General features: G+C 39.6%; 1 protein-coding gene across 2 annotated transcripts in view; it reads right to left on the bottom strand.

Annotated features, from left to right (window-relative positions):
• The window catches only part of GABPA (GA binding protein transcription factor subunit alpha), a 26,169-nt gene extending 4,587 nt beyond the window's left edge, over window positions 1-21,582 (bottom strand). The window contains exons 1-8 of one of the 2 annotated variants that reach the window (XM_054843350.1): window positions 21,444-21,582; window positions 17,578-17,678; window positions 15,814-15,958; window positions 14,830-14,914; window positions 8,739-8,984; window positions 4,098-4,292; window positions 2,272-2,328; window positions 923-1,232 (exon numbers count right to left, since the gene is read on the bottom strand). In XM_054843350.1, coding sequence (XP_054699325.1) covers window positions 1,039-1,232; window positions 2,272-2,328; window positions 4,098-4,292; window positions 8,739-8,984; window positions 14,830-14,914; window positions 15,814-15,958; window positions 17,578-17,654 — 999 coding nt within the window. In that variant the 5' untranslated portion in view covers window positions 17,655-17,678; window positions 21,444-21,582 and the 3' untranslated portion in view covers window positions 923-1,038. Of the gene's footprint in view, window positions 1-922; window positions 1,233-2,271; window positions 2,329-4,097; window positions 4,293-8,738; window positions 8,985-14,829; window positions 14,915-15,813; window positions 15,959-17,577; window positions 17,679-19,645; window positions 21,282-21,443 lie in introns of those variants that run through there. The other variant, XM_054843442.1, reaches the window with a different exon arrangement.
• Window positions 21,583-21,622: the final 40 nt, after the last annotated feature.

The following is a 21,622-nucleotide window of genomic DNA, read 5'->3' as shown; positions in this document are numbered from 1 at the left end:
CAGTACACAGTCATTTAGAGACATATTTATCCCTAAAATAGAACAGATTTAGCAAGAGCTGCTTATTCCTCTTCAGGCATATATACACACAGATATAATAGAAGCTTTTTTTTAAAAAATAGTTTAGTCTCCAATTTTCAATGTTGATTTAGAAATACACCACCCCCCCAAACTTCAGCTTAAGTCAATATAACATCTTTCATGTCTAATCATTAACACTTCTTTTAACTCAAGTATCTGCAGTTAAATTTCTAAACTCCCAATGAGATACAGATAGCAGACCTAATGTCTAAAGAGAGAAAGACAGAGTATTCCCCACTGATGTCAGCTGATAAAATCTTGGCCTAAGAATCCTGAATGATATCATAATAGACATTTATGGAGAGTTTAAAACAAATGAAAATTCAAGGGAAAGGAGAGGAAAGGTTATAACAGAAAAATTCACAACAGTGAAGAGAACCAAAGCAAAAATGTCAGCAAGAAAAAAATAAGATAAAGAAATTAAGATGAGTTTATTAATAATCAGAGTATGTACAAATAACAGTAATTCTAAAAATAAACTGCAGATTTAGGGTGCAGTTTTCCAGAAGGTGCATTATTTAACAAAATAGGAATCTGAAACTTGCTAAATTCTAAAGTCACCAAATTGGGTGTGGGGGTGTGGTGGGGTGGGGAGGAGGGAGGGGAACAAGTAGAGCAAATAGTAGATAGGCTAGGATTCTACAACATCTACAACATCCAGTTTATTTTCTCCCCTTTCTGCAAATGGAAAGAAGTTAAAAGCTCAAATAAATGCTATACAGTGGTTTCAGAGGACAGACTGTTAAGTGATAGGAAGAGAAACAATTTTGTGCATCTCATTTACTGCAGGACTCAAAGCTCTGGCACCACGTTAGCATAGTGCCTGCGTGAGCTAAATAACCTGCCAGCTCTCAATGTGCTTGTGATATATTTTGTAGCACGGCCCCCTTCATACCACATGGACTTCTACAAACCTCACATCTAGAGTGACAAAGATGTGTTCTACAAAACTGTAATTCAAATTAATGAGTGCTTACTGCATTTGCATTTAAAAATAATGGAGACAATACCTGTTCTGTTCCCAGGGGAACTTCTGTCTTCCCCAGAGATCCTTGGAGCTCTCTGTACTTTAGCTGCCTTTGCACTGCTGTTTATTACTTTAATGGTGGTTGGGGTAGCAGGCTGTACAGATGCTGGAATAATCTGCACAGCTGCAAAGCAGAGAACATTGCAGAACATCAATTATAAACTGCTGGCACAGAAATAGGCATATATTATTTATTACCTGTATTATCATAACATCTAGGAGCTAGTTTTTTCCTTTGCTAAAAAGACACACTGTATAAGTCAGAATGCTAAGGATAATTTAAAGACTTTTTACCTCTTACAGTGGAAATTGTGGTTTTAGCCTCATAGTAGAGATGCCACATTACAGATAAAACATCAGCTTTAGTTTACTATCGTGTATTACATTTCCATAAAAACATCCCTCTTGTGCCTTTGTTTTCATCTTTATGCTGTTCCCGTACGATCCAACATAATGCACTTTCCTCTGTAGCCACTGCACAACCCTCCAAACCTGCTATTCAAACAGCAATTAAATATCCTTCTGTTGCAATGGTGTAAGAGGATGCAAATGTCCCACTCTAGGTGGTTTTAACTAAACACAAAACCAGGATGTAATATATGGTCTACCTATTTAACATATAAGCTGCTTACAAGTTTTCTGAAAATCAATTCATTTTAATAATTGATGGCACTGCTTCAGCTGGAAGAATGAGTTTCAAATAGCTGGAAAGTTACTTTAATGTATTTTTCTAGTATTGGTTTCTAAACAAGTCCTCTCTTCCATGCTCCCTTTCAATTTTTGAAAATGCTTTCTTCTGAAATCATAACATTTTAATATATCCATTCATTAATGCAATATAAACCCCCCAAAAAACCAGAACAACTCAAGACCTCAAACATGTATACTAGACAGCTTATTTCAAGAGAGTGGAAAACCATCCAAAATGAAAGTTAGAAACTTTCATAGTTCAGGTCATACACCACCCTTCAGTCAGTAACAAAATATCGAGAAACCCAACATTTTGCTTCGAAGTTTAAAATACGCCCTCCTCCCCTCACCAAGGAAAACTACTCTCTCAAGTGATTTTCTAAGTCTTGTGCTATTATAGTGCTGAACCAAAGTACAGTGCTAAACCTGCAAACAGTTAATTGTGTGAATTTACTGCTGGCAAAAGTACTTACGCTGATCAATAGTAACAGTTGCTATTTCTCCAGAGTGTTCTTGGCTAGCCAACACATCTGCAAATTAGAAAAAAAAGTTTTTATTTAACCTAATTTCAAGTCACCTGAAGATGAAAAAAAGTTTCATATTTCATAGAGAAAAAAGTCAAAATTGAGTATCAGTTTGGAAGAGACATGCATAGGTCATGGTCTTGTGAGTAGAGACAAATTTAATGTCTGTCATTCCATTTTCAGAAATAAGGATGTACACAGCGAATTTCAAGGTATCTTATGCATTCTCCATCTCCTAAAACCTTTAGCTATATCATGTAAATGAAGATGGAAATAGCTTTTAGTCTGCCAAGTTACATCCAAGCATGGTATATCTGAAATGTACACATATATTATCATATTATGCACATGCAATGCATCACTTATTGGCTGTGTTGTGTACATATAAGGACTTCATTGCCTATTCTCAATAATCTTCACTTCTAAACAATACAGAGATATACATTAAATAACTCACAATCAATATTTAATTATAAAACCGTCAAATTCAGGAGATGCACAAATGAAAAATCTTTATTAAAACAAAGGAGGAATCATCAGTCACTACTTCCTCCCTATTAGTTATGAAGTTTGATAAAAGACACGCAAACAGTGTTTAGTATGCAGACATGTGCAAAGCGTTTGACACTGTCCTGCACAACATCCTCATCTCTAAATTTGAGAGACATGGATTTGATGGATGGACAAGGACAGTGGGATCGAGTGCACCCTCAGCAAGTTTGCTGGCAACACCAAGCTGTGAGGCGTGGTCGACACACTGGCAGAAAGGGATGCCATCCAGAGGGACCTTGAGAGGTGGGCCTGTGTGAAGTACATGAAGTTCAACAAGGCCAAGTGCAAGGTCCTGCACATGGGTTGGGCACAATCCCAAGCACAACTACAGGGTGGGCGGAGAATGGATTGAGAGCAGCCCTGAGAAGGACTTGGGGGTGTTGGCTGATGAAACGCTCAACATGACCCACAATGCATGCTTGCAGCCCAGAAAGTCAATTGTATCCTGGGCTGCATCAAAAGAAGTGTGACCAGCATGTCAAGGGAGGTGATTCTGCCCCCTACTCCGCTCTCGTGAGACCCCACCTGGAGTACTGCGTCCAGCTCTGGGGCCCCAACATAAGAAGGACATGGAGCTGTCGGAGCGAGTCCAGAGGAGGGCCACAAAGATGGTCAGAGGGCTGGAGCACCTCTCCTATCAGGACAGGCTGGGAGAGTTGGGGTGGTTCAGCCTGGAGAAGAGAAGGTTCTGGGGAGACCTAACTGCAGCCTACCAGTACCTGAAGGGGCCTACAGGAAAGCTGGAGAGGGACTGGTTACAAGGGCATGGAGTGATAGAATGAGTAACGGCTTTAAGCTGAAGGAGGGTCGATTTAGATTAGATATTAGGAAGAAATTCTTCACTGTGAGAGTGGTGAGGCACTGGAACAGGTTGCCCAGAGAAGTTGTGGATGCCCCCTCCCTGGAAGTTTTTAAGGCCAGGTTGGATGGGGCTTTGGGCAGCCTGGTCTAGTGGAGGGTGTCCCTGCCCATGGCAGGGGGGTTGGAACTAGATGGTCTTTGAGGTCCCTTCCAACCCAAACCATTCTATGTTTCATAACAGCAGACATTCTCACTAATACCTCCTGTAACCTTCTACTGATACCCTAATTTTTACTGCCAACACTAACTAGAGGAAAAACAGCTGCTAACAATTGGGTGCATCATTAAAGAAAGCAAAAAAAAAAAAAAAAAAAGGGAGGAAGAGGAGTAAGTAAAATCAGTTACAGAAAAATCTCCCATACACTTTCGAAGAAGCTCCAAATGGCTCCAGAGGATTTCTCCCCGTGGGACGCGCTGGAAGAAGTCTTCTTGACTGAGGCTGCAGAGCTCCCGCCCGGGAATGCTGAGTGCATTGAGGTCAATGTCAGTCATGCTGAACTCCTTCATCACCCATACCACCCAGTGGAGGACCTGGTCTGTCGACCACTGCACTGGATCTGGAAAAAGAGAGGCAAAATTATCTCCTTATGTACTCATTATACACTGCAAGGTTCCTCCTCAATTATATAGTAACTTCCATAAAAGTAAACATCCAGAAGCATAGTTACCATGACCAAATCTGACTGGATGGAAAGTTGACTCCTCTTAAAATGCTGACGGAATGGTGTGGCTTGGTAGGGAGATGGAAAGGGCAAAAAAGGGATTTTTCTTCAGCAAAAGTTTTTACATTAGAATTATGCCTGACTTTTCTCAAACAGAAAAAATAATTATTCTTCTATAGGTCTTTAGTTTTAAAAAAAGACTAATCTCCCCCACACAAGGATACTCTTCCTCAGATAAGTTGATCAGCATGTGAGTATAACACAATATTACATTCTAAACTAATTCACATTATCCCAGTTTCTAAACTATCAAAAATCACCATTGTACTGGGTTTGGCTGGGATGGAGTTAATTTTCTTCATAGAAGCCCATATAGTGTTATGTTTTAGGCTGGTGACCAAACCAGTGTTGATAACACATCGTGATGTTTTAGCTACTTGTCATGGTTCAGCCCCAGCCAGCAGCTGAGCACCATGCAGCCACTTGCTCACTCCTCCCCGCCCCCAGTGGGATGGGGAGGAGAATCTGAAGAAAAAGGTAAAACTTGTGGGTTGGGAAGAGGGAAATAACAAGAACAGTACTTATAAAAGAACACACAAAGCCATTGATACACAATGCAATTTGCTCACCAACTGGAACCTCATGCCCAGCCCCTCCTGGAGCAGTGGCTCCTCCTCGCCAGCCAGCTCCCCCCTCCTCCTATACTGAGTATGATGTCATATGGTATGGAATATCCCTTTGGTCAGTTTGGGTCAGCTGTCCTGGCTGTGTCCCCTCCCAGCTTCTTGTGAAAATTAACTCTATCTCAGCCAAAAACAGGGACACTACTGCAGAGCAGTACTTGCACAGAGTCAAGGTGTGACTGACTAAAGCCCTAGGGGTGGGGGTGACTCCCAAATATACCCCTACAATGGAATAAGGCTCAGAGGAGACGGGCAAGGGCAAAGTGCCCATGCAGCTCAGAAAATAATGCAAAGAAGTTTCCTTTATCTCAACAAAAAGGAGACTGGAGGGTGGCCTTTGTTTCAGATAAACAAGTTATCAACAGCTGAGTGGATCGGTTGGTGGTGTAAATGTCTCCCTGAGTCAGCCAGACCACAAATATGTTGCTCAGCCCAACACAGAGTACACAAACTAGACAACTAGCAAAAGAATTTTGAAGAGAGCAACAGGCTTGAGCTGGTTTCAACCCATGTATTCCTTCCTGGTGACTGCGGACACCCAACACCACGATGGTGAGTGTACTATAGAGACCAGTAATGGGAATCACACTGGTACTGTGATTGAACAGTGTATTGCAATTGCTGTATTTTTCTAAGTTACCTTTGTATTGTGTTTTTTGTATAATTTGTATCACTCTGCTAAATCAGAAATCCCACATAATATCAACCATCTTCAAGTAAATTTCATATTAAAGATTACACCCTCCATGCATGGAATATCTAGAAGAACCTGGTCAGAGAGTATTGGACTCCAACACAAGGCCTTCTCTGTTTCTCACTCGGCCAATCCAGCAAGTCAACTGGAGGTGCACGAGAAGCTGGGAGGGGACACAACCAGGACAGCTGACCCAAAATGACTAAAGGGATATTCCATATCATATGACATCATCATCATCAGTAAAATTGAGGGGCAGTTTTTCCAGAGTAGCCTTTGCACGGAGACCATCTGGGCATCGGCCTGCTGGAGGTGACTGCTTTTGCATCACCTTTTTTTTTTTTTTTTCCCTCCCCTTCCTGTCTCTCTTTCCCCCCCACCTTCACTTATTAAATTCTCTTTATCTTGACCCACAATTTTTTTTAAACTCATTTTGGCCCTTTTGATTCATTCCCCCATGCCCCTGGAGAGGAACTGAGGAAGTGACTGGGTGGAGGCTTACCTGCCAGCTGGGGTTAAGCCACCACATGGGTGGGATAATAAACATGCATAATATATATAAATATAAAACAGTAATTGTAATATACCACATCTATAAAGACCATATTAAATAAACCATGAAACAAAGATTTGATACAATAGGACCCAATGCATGCCTGTATTTGAATCAAACAAGCCACAGCATCAACTTTTGGGACGCTTGCTTGACATTTCAACAGAACACAACATGCACATCATTTAAATGCCAATGCCAAACACACAATAGTATAGGCAACCCACACAGCAGAGGAACATATAGAAATGGGAATAAATATCAACTCAAGATATGTGCAATACATGATTTGTTGTCTCAAGACATTTTAACATAACAAGTCTGTTTCAAGCAGTATTAGTATGAACAAACTAGAAAGGGGATGGGTAAATCCAACCATCATCTCCAAAACTCGGTTAATGTTGTATGCAATATATTAAAATATGTCAATGAGTACAAACTGGAAATGGAAACTAAAGCAGGGATATTTACACTTTCAGTGTTTCAAGGGCAAAACACAGGAGCAGAACAATTAGGTATTTTTAAATTACAATACTCCAAACAGATGTCACCTTGATAAGTTTTTATTTTAAGAATTAAAGAAAGCAAAGGTTTCTAAGTCTATAAACATTATCTAGAGCCATAAATTCCATTTTGCTTAATAAAGGACAGTAACAATGCATAATTTTTCACTGATACTACCTAAAACCATGCAATATAATCCTTTGGGAAAAGCCACATCAAAAGGGTTTTGGTCTTCAACAAGTTACCAGCAGTGAATTTTCATCAAAAAGATGGTAATTTGTTGACAAAGACACTGAACCACTACCTCTCTGGATTATGATTATTTACTGACTGAACTTGACTTTTCATATCAACATACTCTGTCTTTTGAAAAGATTCAAGGAATAATTTCAGATGAATAATTTCAGATAACTTCACAGAACCAAGCCTCACCACTCTTTGATGGAAACTGGTCTCATTTTCTTTTCTTTAAGATGTAGATTTATAAATGTTGGGAAAAAAGGGGGGGGGGAAAGCCTTGTTTTGGGGGACTACATAAGAACATTCCTTATTCTCAGAAACTGTCAACTGTATCATAACATAGAACTTAGTGGTGTTCCTACAACATGAACTCAGACAGCATTTAAAACTTTACTCTTTCTAGGAAGGCAGTTTAGCACATTTTTTTTTTATAAGAGAACACTATTATTCTTAATACAAAGATCTCTGCCATAATCAACTAGTATGATCTTCCTGGAAAATCTGCACTCCCATGACACAAAGACTTTTAAAGTCACAGTTATGGGTTATAGGGTTTTCTTAAAGCAGCAACATTATTAAAGTTTATTAACAACATTATTCAACATAACAACAACATGGTTTTAAGTAATTTTCTTCTTATATTAATAGAAGAGCATGCTGAAAACTATCAGTCTGCTCCGGATAACACCTCACATTGTTTTTCAAACATTCTGCATCAAATCCCTGATTATCAACAGACATAGCATAATGAAAGCTATTTTGGAAGTGCTTGCCAATAAGAACAACAAAAAGGCACGAAAAACCCATTGTTTTAGTTATCAAAAATACTTTCAAAATACTGGCAAGTTACACATCCTGCATGACCTGTGACCTCACTGGAATTTTTAGACACTCCCAAATATATTCCAATTTTGCAGGTCTCCTTAGACACGACAGTTTCATGTGCTGAACATGCCTTGACAGTACATTTCTGCAAGTCATGACAAGCAACTCAGCTGGATAATATCCTGAATGTGATATAGGTCTAAATCCGAGTTTCAGATCAATCCAAGCAAGCATTCAGAGATGCTTTTTCTGAGCTAACATTAAATTAGCAGCCTGATAAGTGACAACATGAATTCAAAAGAGATTGATCTAGCAGAATACTTATATTTAGTTCTGCATCATCTTTTTTCCACTATGTTGAAGCCAAGTATGGCTTTCCATGCAAAATCTGACTTTACACCATAGTCAGCATCCCACAACCTATGAACAATTTGTTTCAGTATCTGTAGAGGCAACCCCCATCAAGAACTGAGTCTAATTCAAATTCAGACACACATGAAAGAGAGCTTTATCACTAACATACACATTTTTAAGGAGGAGAGAAAGAAGAAAACTGCTTTCTAAAAAAGTGCAAGACAAGAAGGTTCTGGAGCAAAAAGCACTATTGTAATAAAACCATTAGAAGTTGATTCTACTTCTCTTTAGCCTTCTCTTATGCAGAGGTACTTGTATTATACTTACCCACACCATAAGAAGCCTTCTCCAAGGTATTGGAGCACTTTGATTATATAACCAAAATTAATCATCATTTATGAAAAACAAAACAACCCTCAGATGAACAAAATAACCAGCCCCCACCTCAACACGTGCACACACACACACACAGAGTCATGTGTTACTACCATAGGGTATTCCAAGGCGCTCCTGCTCCTTTCGGTAGCCTTCCAATGCTGCAGCCCATCGTGTCACTTGTTCAGAGGTCTCATCTGAAATTGTTGTAATATGTTTTGTTCCATCCAAGGTTATCACTTGAGCTTCCTCAACAAGGTGAGCTTCAGCCTCTGCGTGATGAGCATCTGGATCAATCACTACCTCCACAGTCTCCACAGGCTTCACAATTTCAAGGATGTTTAACTTAGGCTCTATCCCTAGGTATAGGAAGAACAAACACAAAACTTAAAGACAGCAGTTCAAATATGACAAAAACATTGTTTTAAAGCTTTCTGATTAATAGGTGTTAGCATACTTAGGAAAGAAGCATGACTCAAAAGCATCATCAAATTTCTGCAGGTGTCCTAAATAAGAATTACATATTCTATTATACAGTAATGTGAATACAAAGCTGTCCCCCTTTCCTCCCCCAGTATTACAGCTTCCTGTTCTATTTAGGTGATCCATTTCACATATCTTGAACAGAATGTTCAGCATGTGGGCATAAAGAACAAGTATTTTAGTCTGTAAGAAATACACTGAATCAAAGAAAAAAAGCAAAACCCAAAAAACCAAAACAAGCATCCACCTCTTTCCCCCAACCAAGAAGCACTTCTTTCAGCCTTTACAATATTTCCCTGCTATTTCTGGATAGACACAGGAATTAACATTTTCTTTCAGTGCCCTGCAAGAGGAAGCGTGTTCAACAGCAAGTTAAAAGAAAACTATAAAATTCTTCATGTTTTGGTTTTACATCTGTCATTTAAGACATCAGTCCAAGGAGTTGGAAGGTATGTCTGCATCTATTCTGCAGCAATAAAGCACACATTCAGTAATGCTACTAATGCTTTGTATCATCACCTTCTCTGTTGTCTTCTGAGAAGGTGTTTTGTCCAACTGGTGCCTCACCAAATTTCTGACATTGTATAGATTTTTCTTGTCATTATAATATGCTAAATAGAATTTTTTTTTCCATTTTTTGTGACGTATCATTTCCATTTGAGGCAGTGTGCTCCCCACCCCATCCCCTTAAGCCATAACCACCAGTGGCAGTTGTGATGGCTGCATCCAGCTTACACTGGACTTTGGAGGACAGATGGCAACATGGTAGCCAAGAGCTGTCTAGAACAGTGACCCCCACATCTTGCTGGTATGTAAATATGACTCTAAGTAAATCATCTTACTCTATAAATATTGGACAGCCCAGAGCCCATTGAGCTCTCCTGCACAGCAGCAGGCTGCACACCAGGATCTCCCCTTGAGTAGGGACGCCCCTCAAGGTTACTCTTTGAGGTTGAGAGATCCCTTGCCTCAACAGGTTCTCGCTAAGTGGCTAATAGCTAAACTTTGAAATCTTAGCTAAGTGATATAAAGGATTGATTGCACATATATAATCCTTTAGACATAAACTGTTGATCAAGTCTGGGACTAGGATTGGATCCAGCTTCTCTCTGTGAAGGAGTTTAGAAAGCAAGGGGGTCCTTTCTGAACCTCATGACTCAACATGAGGGTTTCCCTCACAAGTTTGTCTGACCCTGTCCTCTATGCAGTAAATAATCCAGTGTACCTTGCCATTGAATCTTGTTAAACCACTGTCGCATTTATTATCAAACTTCATCAAATTGCTGTTTTATATTAATAAACATATTGTTGCTTCTCTCTTGCGAGTCAAGTGCACGACTCCATCTGCGACACCATTATAGTAACAACTAACAACCATGCTTCTTTAATAGATTTTTATCAAACATATTTGAACATTAAAAAAAAGCATCTGTAAAAATCCATTTTAGTATGACTTGGAAAACCTTGACTAGGGTTAGGCAGTTGAAAGTAGGATTCACAGAACATTACACGGCCAGCATAACTTCAGTATCTTGTGCCGTAATGTATTGCTTTGTGTCCCTCCTGTCTAATCTATGCTAAAGCTCAACATGAGATGGTAGGTTCTGTAGGTGACGTTCTTAAAAGCTAAAACCACAACCTATTCACAATTTAAAAGGGAAAACAAATGGAGTACTTACCTGTAGTACAAGTAAGAACAAACCAAGTCCTTTTCAGACAAGTATTCCTCTAGACTTTAAAAGGAATTCAGCTTGAGAAAAATATTAGAAAGGGAACACTACAAAGACTGTAAGTACAACATGCAGCAATATGAAATTAAGGAAGTGAAAACAGAGGTAGACAACCAGTAAGTGGTTGATTAGATGAAGAAGCAAACATGAAGAAAAAGCAAACAAGAACCTTACTTAGGAGAGTAAGTGTTTTATTTAGGCCATCTAAGATTAACATTTGCAGCACAGGCTTGTTTTAAAGTCAGACAGAGATGGGTAAAGGAAAGCACTAAGAGTTAAGATTCTGTTTTTGATCTTCAAAAAAGAAAGTAAAGAAAAAGCTTCTAGAGAGGAACAGTTCACTATTGCTCAACAAAATAGTTCACTGTCACTAACTACATGTCAAAAGAACTGTGAATCTATTGCTTTATCCATAATGCAAACATGGAGATCAAAGTGATGAGTCTCTGTAGAGGAATCTGCTTATAAGTAAAAATGTTGTGAAATAACAGTCTGCCACCAAACCTACTGCAACATTAGATCAACATTAATTCACTGGGTTTGTCTGCATCTCTTCTCACATCTCTCCCTTTACCTACTGCATAAGAAAACACATGTCCAGTCTTCCTTGGACAGCATTTAAGTTGTGTAACACAATGTGACAACGTCATGCACCCCAGAAGTATAAACTGGTACAAAAAGTAGAAAAATTCAAGGACATTAGCTATCAAGACATGTGCAGATGTTGCCAGTACAAGCCCCTTCACTGCTAATTATCTGAAGCTAGAGAATATACCAGGATTAAGACTGACCTACAGGCAACCTGTTTTGGGGTTTTTTTTTTAACTTGAAATGTCTAGTATTAACCACTGCCAGAGACAAGACATTAGTCAAACTGCACGTATAATCTAAATCAGTATGTTTCATTACACTTACAAGTCATTCCTTTACATACTAAAAATAGTAAAAGCCTAGTTATGGCAAAAAAAAGTTTAGAAACCACAGTCAAATGAGTAGTTAAACACTTAAAACAGGACTCAGACTTCGGCTACCTAAAATCCAAAAACCTTTTGTGCTTAACCACCACTTAGTCCCAAAATCTGTGTAAGTATCTATAGTACAGCTACACACACATACTCAGAAATTCTCAAAGCAGCTAGACACTAACCTTTTATGTCAGTCAAATGTTTAAAAAGTACATGGAACAGCATCTATCTGGGAAAATGTTAATTTTGCAGGTGTGCTTTGGGCATGCATAACAGACGGAACTGAGCGCAACACAAACAGCAGCTACAGACACTTTCATTCACAAACATGGCCTTGAGTAGTTTCTGTATGTGGTATGTGAACAACTTGAATGGCACGTTAACTGGACTACCTGTTCATATATTTTGCAAACAACAAGAAATAAAAAGCTAAACTACATTGTCCACCTCCATAACACAGGTTTCTCTTCTCCTATTGCTCCAACAAATGACTGTCAGAGATCGCTGCTCTCATTCTAGCCCTTTCAATCTAGCATCTTGGTCTCCCACAGCTCATCTGAAAAAAAAGTCTGGCAAGTACTTCCATTCAACCTTGCCTCTATTCTGGTGGTTAAGGAAGTAGAAAAAGAAAGAAAAGATTCCTTCAGGTGGCAAGCTGACAGCCAGAACTTCCACCTCTGAAGTTTTCCCAAAAAAGATTAACCTATGCCATACATGCAGCACTGGAATTTACAACTTGAAAAGTTTATATTCCCCCTACCCATTTCACTTCTTAAAAAAACCCCAAACTTGAGCAACTAAAGGCAGGATCAGAATCAATTTTATCATATCTCAAAAAAACCCCCACCTATCAACAGCTTAAGGATGGCAAAATGTTAATCTGATATTATCCATAGTCAGACAGGCAGGAGACAGCCTTGACCAGATGTAACTTGAGTCTGGATTTAAAAAAAAAAAAAAAAAAAAAAAAAGAAATTTGCTATGGAGGTCTTCAGAATTAAAGCTTTTTTCAAATTCTTTGACATATGATGCAATGCAGTTACTCAGATCTCCACAGACTTGCAAGAGGCTTAGTTCAGAACAGAGCTGCACTCAAAATAGCTGTTCTCACAATGACAGGAAAACCATATACATCTCCATTCTTCAAACCAGAAGAAAGGAGTCAAGGCAAGATGGAATGACAGAATGGTCTTTCTAGTAAAAGGAATCAACAGGACTGATATTTTATCTGCTGTAACTTATATTGAAATACTTTTGTATGAAATGCTATAAAAGAACTACGATGGACTACATTTCAGTTGGCTTTTATTCCTTTGAATTTACAGAGGGCATATCAAAATTTCATAGAACACTTGAACTGACATAACAGCTCTTAAGACATAAGATAGTCTAATCCATTACAAAGATTAGCATCACTGTGTACTGCTAGCTGAATTTTATCTATTATACAAGTTGGGGAAAAATAAACAAACTCAGAATCTTTCTATACCTCATCCATAGAAGAGAAATATGTGGATGACATAAGAAGCTGTTTTTTCCCCTTGGCTTAAAGGGTCACTGCAGTCACAGTAACAAGTCCATTTCCCTGTTAGTGATCCTAATATCCTCCTTTTATGATTTATATCCATGCTATTTGCTTTCTGATATTCTGTCCTGCCATAATTTACTTGCCTTCAATAGATTGATTTCTTAGGAGTTGATTCAGTGTCAAGTATCATGGCCTGACAAACAACACTGAGGATCATCCCAAAGTTATACCAAAGTACTTAATACTCAGGTGTTTCTTTTAAAGGCAAGGGGAAGGAGAAAAAAAAATCTCCTTATGCTATACGGTCACGCACCTCAGTTTTACATTGAAGAAGAAAATGGAACATAATAGTAAAGATATTTATCACCTGCATCCTTTTGAAACTGGAAGTCTGAGTACTGCATACCACAAGTTACTGGGCATGAATTAAGAATAGTTATTCTAGTTCCCTGAAAGATATTGCTATTCTATTTTTAAAACCAGAAAGGTAGTTCAATCCACATTACATACAGGGAACTGAGGATTCAACCTAGCACTAGTCACCTGACACTCAGCATTAAATTCGACAGTCTTACTTGATACTGTTAATACAAACCACAAAGGCTTTCTTCTGTCTAATCTGTGCTGAAGCCACAAGAAAACAAAATGTCCTCCCTACATTTTGCTAATCTGCTTTGCTGACATAACTCAAAACAGATAATCAAAGATACTCTACTCCAGGAGTTTATTTGAAGATATGGCAACAAACATCTGTAGCTGTTCTCAGAGCTCAACGTCAGCATTGTCTTCAGCGAGTGGTGGCAGTCCTTCCACTCAAGACATACGGATGGGGCAAAGGAGAAGAACAGGACAACAAGCAAAACAAGGAAGCTACTAATTCCTGAGGATTTGACAAGGGGAAATCCTGTCATAGCTTATACTACAAGCAAATAAAAACTATGCATCAACAAATCCCTACCCACTTGGTTAATACTCCTCTGTGACAACAGTTTACTCCGAATTCTCATCCAAAGAAAACAGACAATAGATAGCAATCCCAGCCATTCATACCAATTTTCAGTTAGTTACATATACTTCCATAATCTAAATGTTTATAAAGCACACTCACTTCACAAAGATGAAACTGTCTCCTACCTAGACAAAAATCTTTTGCCTGCTTAGATACTTGGCCTGGTATGAGTAACTACTCACCTTTAATGAAAGCCTCATACTGTAACTGTGACTATTTGACCCAGGTTTGTTTGGTTTGGGGTTTTTTAACTTAGAAATTGATATGAAGTTACCTTAAAAGACATTTCAAATAGCATCAATCCATGACATTTATTTTAATTATTTCTACTTATAACCACAGTACGCAATGAAAGAGATATTCTGAAGTTATGTGACCATTCCATGATTTTCTCAATTTTACAGCTAGAAATAGCAGTGGATTAGGTTTGCTCACATGCACTTGTACAATATTAACTTGTCTGTACAACAGACAAACATAACTGCTTACCTTGCCTAGATATTACTTGCACACTGAGTTGCACTGTTCCATCTGTTTTTACTCCTTGATCAAACAGGCTTCGATCTGGGTCCAGCTTGATAAAAGAAGAAAAAAAAATTAAGAATATGTATTAGTCTCACAGTTACAAGAAACTTATTCTCCTTTAGAGACATTTAGCATCTGCAGCAAATTTTCTGCAGAAGCACGCAAATATTTCAGTACTATGTCGACATAGTACATGACAGAAAGAACTTGATTGGAATTTGAAACTTGCTGTTCTGTTCTGTTCAAGGTAGTTTCACTTACAGGGACATTTTTTAACCTAAAAAGGCAATGCAATACCTGGAAGTACCTTCCCTTTGTGAAAGGTATCTACAATTCCTTTTCTCAGTTTTTAACACCTTCATAAAAACTCTTGTCTTTAAAGCAGTATTCTCCCTGTTGTTTCTGGAGAAGCCACAGGTGTCTGATTATAACTACAAATAAAACATCCAGCTAAGTACAATGTGAAACAGTTATACTGTCTAACACGTGGTGATGCTTGTAAAAATAACACGTGTGTAGAACTTTCCTGAGTAATTTTTTGCGATCTATGCACCTCAATAGTATAAAAGCCTTCTTGCTTTGTTCAGATTCAAAACAAGACTCTACTCATGGAAGTTCAGGCAGCAACAAATGTTGTGGGCTACCTCAAGTGAAGATAGTATTGTCCTTGCCCTCATTCTTCTTCCACTTGCAAGATGTTTTTGGGTTTTTTTTTGCTTTCTTACCCTTACCTCAGGAACCCCAAAAGTATTTTGATTTTATTCACACTGAATTAGTGTGTACACATTAAATGGTCTGACAATAACGAACCTGACATAAAATTGAACTCTTAATTACAATTAATATAGCAAATGAAGCATGAATTCCAAGAACAATAGAAGAAAGGGTTAAAATAGGTAAAATGGTTCTCCATTAAGACGTTAAATTTCTCATAAACCTTCAATTTACCGGGATATCTTGCAGGCAAATTTCATGTGCATCCAAGGAACACTGCAGTCTGGGTTCCAGCAACTTCTTAAGATTTCCAATGGGTTCACTGATGTCAATAGCTTGACTCACAAATTCTGCTGTGGTGTAGGTTTGCTCAACGATGCTTAAATACCAAATTAATACAACATATCATTACCTACATGTTAATACAGCTTGTGCAATACAGTATGCATAGGAAAGCTTAAAAAAAGTTAGAAGTAAGCTGACTAAAAGGTTATACTGACTCTGAAATCTTAATACCATGGAGAAAAACTCCTAGCTTGAGTAGAGAGTGAATTACTAAATTTCGTCCTGTTAATTTTACAGTTATGTAACTCTTCTTTTTCCCTGTTGCAGTTAAATACCAAGATTATTTTCAGATTACCATATTCAAGAGATTACATCATGATTAGTACATTATATATTATTAACGGCAGAGTAAACTAGCTCTATTTGCCTTGCCTAGACTGTATTTAAAAGATATTCAAGTTAAAAACAAACACTGAAACTTAACAGATAGGGAACAAAGAAGGAAAAAATATCCACTCTCATATAGAGGGATTGTCCATGTCTTTTAACTAGTCAGCACAAAGATAAGCTTAATGCATACAAGAGACAACCAGAAGGAACTACAGCAACGCGGAGTCTTGAAGGAAACATTAGTCACATGCCATGGTTGTCCTGCACTAAAATGATGACAGTATTGGTGTAGGCATTCAGAAACATCAATGTATCCCATACCTTAACAATGACCTTAGACAGGTGGTCTCTCCACATTTACACAGAAGGAAATCAGAAAGTATACAGACATAGTCAGTTTGTAAGTAGTAAAAATATATGAGGAGCTCAGAATAAGACGACCCTTAGTGGTTTTGAATCAGTTCTCCAAAATGAGTTCTTAAAGAGCAGGTCACCTACCAGACTCAGTTATTTCTATCCAACACATTAACTGCCTCTCGGTGCTTTCAAAAACAGTTGTAAAAATTAGGAGGGAAGCATTAGGAATAAAAAACAGGTTGAGAGAATTAAGTCAAGGGATATCACACTTCAGGATCTACAGTTTCAATGGCCCTAACAACAATAGTCAATAGACACAGAACATCATTTCTGCTCTGTTAAAAACAAATGCCCCTGTATAACAGTAAAGGAATGGACTGGAGAAACTGAAAGGTTCACCTCAATTACAGAAGGATACACTGAAGCTGAAAGGTTTGCAGCGTGTACATGTAGACATATTCCTACAGACATGGAAATAGGGGAACGAGAACTACTAAGAATGTAGCAAGAGATACACAAAATGGTTTGGGATTTAAGCAATTAAGATTGAAGAATATGATAGCGCTATATTGGTTTCCTGTATCAGCTACAGTTGTACTTCAAGAAAACCACCCTTTAATTAGATAAAAAACAGAAAAACTGAAGAGAACACAAGCAAAGCTAAGAACTTCATATCCAGCAATTAAGCTGAAAAACTGTGGAAACAATCAACTGCAGGATTATGGAGATCATACTGAGCCAGTTACTTCTGCCAGTTTAAAGTTACTTCTTTTTGCCCAGCTAGGAAACACTTGTACTTATTTCATAAGCATGGCCATCTCTGAAACATTACATGATACGCAATAATAAATCTGAATAACCAAACTTTGTGTGTGCAGCCACAAATCTGAAACCAATTAAAGAAAATATATAAATAAATGAATGAATTGCAGCCTAAGGACCCCAAAAAGCAAAGACAGTACATACCTTTCTTCAGTGCATTCCTGTTTCTCAGTTCCATCAATTTCTATTTCTATCAGCTCCTCTGCCTCTCTCTTAGTCATGGCTAAAATATCTTAAGAACAGAGCTATGAACAGAAAAGAATTTTTTTTGTAAGTTACAAACAAAACTAGATGACGGGTTGTGTCCTATCAAACATCTTTTAAACTAAATACCAGGGTAGCTTTTTAAAGACAGGAATTTACTTTAAAAATAAAGCCAAAAGCTAATATAGATTTCACAAAATAGATGACAATACCTGTTCATCAAACAAACGTTCTAGAAGGAAATCCAGGACTGTGAATGGACATTAGCACAGAGCCCAAAGCCTGATTTTCTTGGAGGCATCCAAATTTACTGAATGTTTTTGTTACGGGCCAGCTACAGCTTTTAGTGGCTGGCTGCAAAGAACTTCTGAAAAGAATTTGAAAGTTATGCATATTTTGCTGTCTAGATTCAGCTACATATTACCTTCCTAGCAAGGCTGAAAGATGCTGCTTATAAATTTAAGAAGCATTTTACATAAAATGCTGCAACTGGAAGCTAGACAGAAGATCCATGATTTCCTCATAGGTAAATAAACTCAACAGTCAAGTGTCTATTGACTGTCCCATCTTTCCATCCATCCCTCCCTCCCTCCCTCCCATATGCAATCACTTGATGATAGGTGCATAATGAATGCATCCTGTTAAGTATCAAACTAAGGCAGTATGTTAGCAATTAAAAGGAAGACCGTTCTGTGACGATACGCTGATTGACAGTACAGATTTTCATGCCCAGTAGAATACTGAAGTCTGTTGAAATGTAAGCAGGAAAGAAAGAACTACAGCATTTGGTCTGTAAAGCCATAGTGTATACAATATTATCATGTTTCACTAACCATCCCATACATCGTAAGCATGAAATACATACAATATAGAACTGGGGCAAATTACAGTAACAGTTTACAATAAATAACACTACCAAGTTATAGGGAAAGGAGTAGGAAGTACGAGTACAGAGGAGAAAAAAATCACATTAGAAAAAGCAAAACAAGCTACTATTTAAATATCCACAATAGAAGAGATTAGCAAGGTTTCCATCCTGGAATTATTCTTTCCCAGGGACTAGTCTATCCCAAACTCAACTGTTAATAAGTGAATTTCTTAAAGCTAACTTAATAAGGGAACTTATTAAACTTCAAAAAGTCTCAAAATGAATAGTAACCAATTAAGTTGTACAGTTTTTAGAGAAAAGGTTTAAAGAAATTCAAACTGCTCATTTTATTATCTCCTTCAAAAACTACTATGTAAAACTACTTTTGAAGAAACCAAGTGCTGCACTTGATGTCAATCTGTAAGAAGCTACCAGGGCTAGACAGCAAGTAAACAGCACCTTATTAATATCTCATCACTAGAGGCAAACCCAGAATCTGTTCTGCTCACGGATCTGGCTCCGTGAAAATCCCCTGCCAGGCTAGGGTCCGCTGAACTGGGCCCTGGGGTACAATTCCTGTATCACTTAATCTTGTATATCATCTGTACAATAAATGGGGAAGAATGAAACACCACTTCTGAAGAATGCAGACAAGCTTAATTAAATAACTGAAATAACTGACACCTGTATTGTTACAGGTGATTTGGTTAACTGTTAAAATATTTTTTTGAAATTAAGTTTTGAGCCAAGTCCCTTACTGAAAACTCCCAAACAAGCTAACTGGTATCATAGAAAAGGGGGAAATTCTCTCCTGTATTAGCAATGAGATTAAAAACCCAGTAAGTTATCATTTTTTTTTTGTGAGGAAGGGAGTTTACCAGTAAGGTCACAAAAGGGGTTAGGCTAGGATTTCTGTTCCTTGATGTATTCCTAAGTTACTTATTGAGAAAACTGCAGACTTGCAGAAAGAACTCGCCACCTTGAATGATTTCTGGTAGAAAAGATACAGTATTGGTAAAGTGATACACAGTGAGTAAATATTATAACAGCATAGTAACTGTATAGAATTAGGTAAGATATTTTGAAGTCCTCATGGATTGGACTCCCAATTGGCAGCTGGACTAGTAACTGTTCACTCACTCTTCAAAGGTGGTTTGTGGTTGCATCTCACGGGCTCTTCTACATTTCTGGTTACTCTGGGGAGGTAGGAGAGGGGAGCACAGGCACAGACAGCAGGTACAGAAAGAGGAGAAAAAAAGATGGTTCCACTGAGCACAGATACAAGCAAGGGAGATGACGGGTGGAAAGAGGAAGAATAACGTTATGAAAACATGTAAAGTCATTAACAGTTCAGAGAAACCTGATGGGGAAAATTATTCACTCTTTCCTATGCTAGAATAGAGACTCTGATGATATAAGCATTTCACATGAAGTCTAGCAAAATTTGTTTCTACAGGATGATGCAGAGATTGAAAGTGCACATAGCTAAGCTTAGTGCACACACTAAGCTTCCTGAGCCTGCCCTGAAGGCTGCTGAGAAACAAGAGAACTCAAACAGCCTGGCTTGTTAGGAGGGTCAATGTGGCAGCAATACCACAACAGCAGCATTTGTCTGGAGGAACATATAAAACCATGCTTGATTTGTGGAAGGTACAGCATACTGATTTCTGCTTGGGTTTACTTTTCCTTCAACCTAAAAAGCCCTAAGACTTTTATCCAAGTTATCCAAGAAGGAATCTGACCATAATGCCTGACACAGACCTCCACTAATGTAAGAGAAGGCACTTGTTAACAGAGCCCTTCTTCCCCTGAACCACAGCCCAGTGCTACTCCAGGATCTTTTACAGTTTGACTTTAGCATTTGGAGAGAAGTCCCATTGTTCTGTTAAGACCTATCTTTTCTTTTCCCTAGCACACAAGGAATTAAGCAAGTAACAAGCCCATCATGATATGGGCACAAACTCTACTACTAGAATACATGTTTGTTATCCTATCAGGTAGTTGTGAAGTGGGGGTGACTGCTGGAGCCCATATGCATAATGAAGCCAAACCACTGGAAATACTTGTGCTCCCAAGCTCTGGTGTTCATGGAGCATTTGGTACTATCCATCCCTATTATTATTCAAACTGGTAAACCCCAACGTAAGCTAGGTAACAATGCAGACAACCAACCCATCTTTTACAGATCAGCTGTTGCAAGCCATCAGCCAGTTCAGATCTAAGACAAAGGCAGTGGACCACTAAACGAGGTAGAATCATGCCAGATTTCGTGTTTGCCTTCATCAATAGTCAGAAAATAAATCCGAACCGGGAGAAGTGGTTGTGTAGCACGTATCTGACTAAACACCACGAAGCGAACTATGTAAGACGCCAAATACCCTCTTACGCTTTCATCCAAAGTAAGTTTTTACAAGTGGAGTAAGTTTACACGCCCCGGAGCAGCCTCATGGACCTCGGTCCGGGCTGCCTGACTCGCCCCCAGCCGCGGCGGCAAGACCTGCGGCGGGAAGGCGTCAGCCTCCTCCCGCCCCCGGCGCGCCAGGTCCGCCGCGCTGCCCGAGGGGCCTTTTCCCGCGCCCCGCCGCAGCCGGCGGCCGCAGGCTCCATTTCCCGCTGCCGGGGTGGCCGGCACCGAGGCCCCTCGGGACGGGACGCCCCAACCCGTTCCTCCGGCCGCGGGGCCGCCGCCACGGGCCCTCCTGCGGGCTGGCGAGCGAGCAGGCGGCGCCGCCGCAGCCAGGCCGGCGCAGACCTGCGGCCGAGGCGAGGCCGCTCCTCCCCGCAGGCCCCGGTTGTCCCCCTGCCACCCCGCCCGCTTCCCCCCCCCCCCCTCCGGCGCCTCGTCGTTGTTTGAACCCGAAACGGAAATGAGACTCGCGGCGCCGGGGAGAAACGGAAACAAAACACGGGCCGGGCCGCCAGGCCGCGCCGCGCTCACCCGCCGCCACTGTCCGCCGCGCCGGCCCCGAGCGGAGCGGCCGCACGACACCTCCCGCCGGCCGCAGCCCTCGCAGCTCCAGCGGGTCCCGCCGCCGCCGCCCTGAGGAGGCCGTCGCGTGCTCGGGATTGGGCAACGCGGCCCAGCGCGGGCCCGGGCGGGGAGGGCGCGCCGACACC

Source organism: Grus americana, chromosome 1 (genome assembly GCF_028858705.1).
Source record: "Grus americana isolate bGruAme1 chromosome 1, bGruAme1.mat, whole genome shotgun sequence".
Lineage (NCBI taxonomy): Eukaryota > Metazoa > Chordata > Aves > Gruiformes > Gruidae > Grus > Grus americana.
This window is presented reverse-complemented; position numbering and strand designations above follow the sequence as displayed.